The sequence below is a fragment of the Gavialis gangeticus genome, unplaced genomic scaffold, assembly GCF_001723915.1.
Source record: "Gavialis gangeticus isolate Ggan-Ray unplaced genomic scaffold, GavGan_comp1, whole genome shotgun sequence".
Taxonomy (NCBI): domain Eukaryota; kingdom Metazoa; phylum Chordata; order Crocodylia; family Gavialidae; genus Gavialis; species Gavialis gangeticus.
This window is the reverse complement of record NW_017729015.1, coordinates 10055359-10061165: the sequence shown is the minus strand read 5'-3', so window position 1 is coordinate 10061165 and position 5807 is coordinate 10055359. Positions and strand designations below refer to the sequence as shown.

Sequence of the window (5807 nt, the reverse complement as noted above, 5' to 3'; positions counted from 1 at the left end):
TTTTTTTTTTTTTTTTGTTAGTCTCATCTTTTGTGGTTTGTAGGAATGATATTCCAGCCTAATTAACCACAAGAAACGACTGCATGAACAAATAATCATGACATGAGGTATACACCTTGGCTTACTAACATTGGTAAGCTATGTCATGGTAACTGCTCATGTACATGCTTTTACCAAGCAGTAACGGTGAAGTAGCTCATGTTAAGTGAAGTGTAAGCTACCTTCCAGTTTACTGTTGAGGGAGGAACATGGTTGGACAGGGACAATGGAGTAGCTGACATGCTGTAAGTCCACACCCTAACTAACCTTAACAGTAGCTTGTTTGCATGCCCAAACCAAAAACAGTTTCAGTGGAAAAGGTAGGGAAAAACTTTTGCTTTTTTGATTTTTTTTTGCTATGCCAGAGTGTCCTGTCCCCAGAGTATGTCTTGACCTCCAAGCTTCTGCCCTCCATGTCATGGAGCTCAGTTGCTTTCCTCCTGAATTTTTTGTTGCAAGGAGTTACCTTTTCCTCTTGGACTATGCTCCTAAAGCTCAGTTAATTTCATGGTCTGTAAGAAAAAGAACCCAAGGTGGTGGTTGTTCTGAAGATGTTGCAAAGTTCTGTCAATGCTCTCAGGTTTGATTGCTGACAGATTGCATATTCTTACCAGATGACTTTCCAGCCCTCTAAGAAAATTGCAGATTGCTGAGATTTTATGTCATTTTGATATATTTTCCCCCCACAGGTTCTCTCCTTCTGTTTGACTGTACTAAGCCGCCGATTTGAATTTCAAGCTGATGCATTTGCCAAGGAGCTTGGGAAGGCTGAAGACCTGTATTCTGCTTTGATCAAACTAAACAAAGATAATTTAGGATTCCCTGTTTCTGATTGGATATTTTCAATGTGGCATTATTCCCATCCTCCTCTGTTAGAAAGACTTCAAGCCTTGAAGGACTCAAAGCAAGACTGACTGGAATCATGATTGGTTCAGAGACGGTGCTTCCAGCTCAGAAACAAAATTCAGAGCTGCTTGGGGTTTGTTTGGGTTTTTGTATTAGTATTTTTTCCAATTTAAGTCCACCATTACCAGTAGTACCATGTCGTTGTCTTGAATGCAGTTAATCCCTCAAATGGCTATTAAATTTAAGTGAATTTTAAAAGAAAATAACCTGTGGGTCTGAATTTGGAGAATGGACTTATCTGAAGGCCTTTCTCCACTAAATGTGATTTTTGGATTGTAGAGCAGACTTTGGGGAAAGTAACACTCATTGCTCCTGAAGTGCCCACCTCTTAAGATTGTGCAAAGCTTGAATGTGGCTTTGATTCTTTCACAGTATCTTTTGTAAACCCAGCTGTAGCTTTCCTCCCAAGTCGCTGTGAACGGTGGTGCCTCAGTCCTGTACTAGTTGTTGTCAGGGAAGATGAATTGGGTGATTTGACTTCTGCGAAAATAGTTTATCCTAGCCAATCACTGTTCAAATGTTTAAACAAGTGAGCAAGTTGGAATGAAGATGGGGGCTCTTTTCCCTGGATTAAGATCCGTGTCTTCAGTGGATGAAAATGCTACTTTCAGAGATGTAATAAAACTGCCTCCTTCCCTGAATGGGAAATTGGATTGAATTCCAGCTGCAAAAATGTGTGATCTTGTTCTCAATAAAATTATCACTCATGCACCGTAACCAGCAGTCCGGTAGCAGGGCTCTGAGTCAAGCTCCAAGGACTGCTCATTCCCCTTCCTAGTCTGTGGACCATTGAAGTGTTAATAGAGAAGCACCAGTGGGATCTATAGAAGAGGAGCAGAGTGAGGGAAAATTGCCAACTTCTTGCCCTTCCTTTACCTTTTGTAAAAAAAACAACAGAAACAACAGCTTTACATTCATTAGCCCTTGTATTTCCTTCTCACGCTCCCATAATTTCCTCATCAGCTACACAAGTAAGACATACAAGAGGGCAGTTAACCCATTCCAGAGAAAAGGGAGTTAGATGCATGTGGGACCAAATTTGGAAAAAAAGTGGCAGAGCTGCCCACTGCTAGAGCATCAGCAGAGATCTGAAAATGATGGTTTAGGTGAGTGGCTGAAGGGGTGTGTGTGATGGAGGGACAGTTTCAGGATGTGTAAAAGCCCAGTGTGGATCTTTGAGAGTTCTCGCTCCCCTCCCCCCCCCAGCCCTGATGGAACATTGGACAATGTATTATTTCTCAGCATAGTTGTATCATGTAAAAGACAGCCAGGTTGCAATATCCAGAATACACACTGTGGTATTATTTACTTCAGTTAATTGGATGTGCCTAAGATAGGTTTAAATGGGGTGAAGAAGAATCAGGTGGCTAATCCAGAAATGACATTGTACAAAGCAGTCACATGATTTTCCAAATGAAATGTTTGTGAAATCGGAGCATTCTCTTGCCACCTGTTGTAATTTCTTTTTTCTAATTTAAACTACTTGCTGAGAGAGAAAAGGGGGAAATGTTTCCAATTAATTAAAACCAGGACTTTTGTTTAAAGTTCCACATGTGCAAATCAAAATTGAACACCGTAAATGCTCCATATAAAAGTATTATTTGTCTCTACCAGATTCAGTAGATGTGGTAACTTGTTTGGCATATTCTAAAAAGTACAAACAGCTCCATGGTAAGTGAGAAAACTGACTTGAAGGAGCAAAATCTGATGCTGTTGTGTGCCTGATCTCTCAGTTTGTTCTAGTTGCTGTTTTGCTATAAAAAAAAAATGTGTGTGTGTCTTTGAATATGTCGTGCTTCTCTTCAGCACACAATACATAGATTTTTTTAAGCAAGGAAGTTAAACTAAGTTTAAGAATGGTGTGTGTTGTGATTAATATGTTTTAACTTTTTAACATTGCGTTTTTTCTTTGCTTACTTTGAGGTTTTTAGTTTCTGTGATGATTGTTTTGGTTCAATGAAAAAAAAACATTTAAAGCCCAAACAAGAAATGTGTTAAACTTGAAAATTACACTGGTAAAGCAGACTTTGGTACTGAAACAATATCCTGGGTGGCTTTCTTGCTATCAGAACCCTGGCTTTATTCACAGGATGCTTCTGCACTAAGTATAAGTCAAGTGAGAAGCTAAAGCTATGTCTGCAGAACGTGACAGCACTCTTGTAATGTTATTGTTTTAGTACTTGCAATATTCTTTTGGTTTTAAATGCCTTGTTTTGTACTTGTGAAGCAACATGATGCTAGTGTTGTGCGTTAGTCTCATGTTGAGTTAAATGACCACAATAACTCTGTTGTCTTCAAGAAAGCTGGTCATGAAAATTGCCTTTTTACTTCTGCAGCGTTAATGTAGTTAGATGGACTGCGAATGCAAAAGTGGTGTCAGACAACATCAGCCTACTGCTCCTAAAAAGGAGGCAAAGTGCTTGGATGAAAAATCTGTAAGGACTAAATTCTCCAGATAAGTGAATTAAGTCACTTGTGCATAGAATATCCATGGCTTGTGCAGATGTGCAGCCTTAAGTGCATATAGCAAAAAAGAAGAAGGTGTTTTTCCACTCCCCATTTTTTTAACCTCTTGCAGTTATACAGCCAAATATTTAAGACCTTACATGTTCAAAAACATCTCATCCATGTAAATAACCAGTCTGGGTATGTTGTAGCTATAGCTTAAATAAATTAGTCATTAGTTTAACATGTGGAAAGCCTGACTAAGGTCTCTGGTACCTTAGACAGTTTTATCAATAGAACTGGAATTCTCCTGACACGTTTGTGCATGTCCACACACACAGTGGCTGAAAATTAGAAATAAATATTGCCAAATGAAGCAGATCAGCTGTGTCCGGACGTTTCCCAGCCCAGCTGGTCCACTTCATTGGACAAAACGCATGTCATCCACTGTCGTGCAGCATTAATGGGTGGGATAATGGGCAACACGTTCTTCTGGGGTTTGAGGGGCCCTATCCTGCACATCCTGGGAATTCCTGTGCAGCATCAGGTCCCTTTAAGCCCTGGGAGTGCCTGGGCGGTTTGCCCCTCTGGGGCTTTCTTCGGGCAGGAAACCCTGACTTTCTCCAGGTGGGGAGATGCACTCCAGAGATTCCTAGGGACAAGTCTCTGAGAGAGGGGAAGGCTGGCAAGCACTCCCAGGGCTTCACAGGCCCGATCCTGAATGGGAATTCCTGGGGTGCACAGGATCAGGCTCCTGAAGCACCTGCCCAGGGTGACTGGAGAATGCAGACAGCTCCAGGCTGCCCTGGCTCTCCCCTCACAAAGCAAATGGATGTCTACTGCTAAATAGCAATAAATGCATGCTACCTTTGTCACAGTCAGAAATGTTGGGCATTTGTGATGCAACAAGGGGCATAGATGTCTGTTTGCTTGGTGGCGAAAGGAGATGCCTATCTCCCCCACCCCCCGAACAAACCTTAATGTCTGTGTCAGTGGACTAACACCACCTCTGCAAGCAATAATAAGCCCTAAGCCACCAATATAAAGCTAGTGTTGGATTCAGCTTTGCTTCTGTCAGTCAAAGCAGTCCTTCAGCACCAATCCTATACTGCTTTTTGGTAGTTGTTCTGGCAAGTTTTGGACTCTGTTGCCTGCAACCAAGCTACCAAGAAGCCTGCTCCACCCTCTTTTAAGCTCTCAGTTTATTTTGGACACAGCCTCTTTTTCTGTTCAGGTATATTTAGAGTGGACAAAGATGGCTTTTCTGCAAAGGGAGATATGTCCCAAGGCCACAGTGCTCCAGGGTGAAAGGAGCAGGAAGGAGGTACTGGCCCTTCTGCCCCTTCAGGAAAAGGCTGCAAAAGCCCAACTCTGCAGGAATTGTAAGAACACGGATGTGTACAAAGCAGTCACAGAAACAGGCAAGCCAAGGGGTACAGGTATGGGGAGAAGCAATGCCAGGCCAAGGTGAGGGATCTCTGGCAGATGTACTAAGGGGTGATCCTGCAGGGCAGTAAGTTTGGATGCACCATAGTAACTTTCCCTTCTTATAAGGACCTCTGTGCCATTTTTGGTGATCTCCCCAGCACCCTGGTTGTCCTTCTGGAAGCCTTGCAGGAGCTTGAAGAATCTTCCAAGGTCTATGGCAAGAAGGACAGAGATGTGAGGGCAGACTGCACCTTGTCATGCATCCACAGATGCATCACAAGCAGGTCCAAGGAGGTGATCCTCCCCCTCTTTGCGACACTGGTCAGGCCACAGCTAGAGTACTGTGTCCAGTTCTGGGTACTGCACTTCAGAAGGGATATGCACAACATGGAGAGGGGCCAGAGGAGGCCACTCGCATGAGCAGGGCAGGCCCTATGAGGACAGGCTATGGGACCTGAGCCTGTTCAGCCTCCACAAGAGAAGGCTGAGAGGGGATCTGGTGGCTGCCTATAAACTTGCCAAGGGAGACCAGCAGGCAATGGGAAAGCCCCTGTTCCCCCAAGCACTACTGGGAGTAATAAGGAACAATGGCCATAAGTTGAAAGAGTAGGTTCAGGCTGGACATCAGGAGGTGCTACTTCACGGTCAGGGCGGCTAGGAGCTGGAATTAACTTCCAAGCGAAATGTTGCTCACCCCTACCCTGGGGGTCTTCAAAAGGAAGGCTAGACAGTCACCTAGCCAGAGTCGTTTGAGCACAGCATCTTTTCCTGCCATGGCAGGGGGTCAGACTTGATGATCTGCTCAGGTCCCTTCTGACCCTACCAACTATGAAACTATAACCCTGAACTTCTGTTGGACGGCCAAATGTAGTACAGCCGGAGCCCATTCCAATGGACAGCATAGTGAAGGGATCTCTGGTGACAGGAGCAGTCTTTCTTTCCCTCAGTATGTGCTTTCCTTCTCATCATGTCACCTGCTGTTTTGAAAA

At 43.6% G+C, this 5807-nt stretch overlaps 1 protein-coding gene across 1 annotated transcript in view; it reads left to right on the top strand.

Annotated features, from left to right (window-relative positions):
- ZMPSTE24 (zinc metallopeptidase STE24) overlaps positions 1 to 3634 on the top strand; it is a 22312-nt gene extending 18678 nt beyond the window's left edge. Inside the window, exon 10 of the mRNA XM_019512196.1 lies at positions 729 to 3634. Within this exon, the coding sequence (XP_019367741.1) occupies positions 729 to 953 (225 nt within the window). The 3' untranslated portion in view covers positions 954 to 3634. The remainder of the gene's footprint in view (positions 1 to 728) is intronic.
- The last annotated feature ends 2173 nt before the right edge of the window (positions 3635 to 5807 follow it).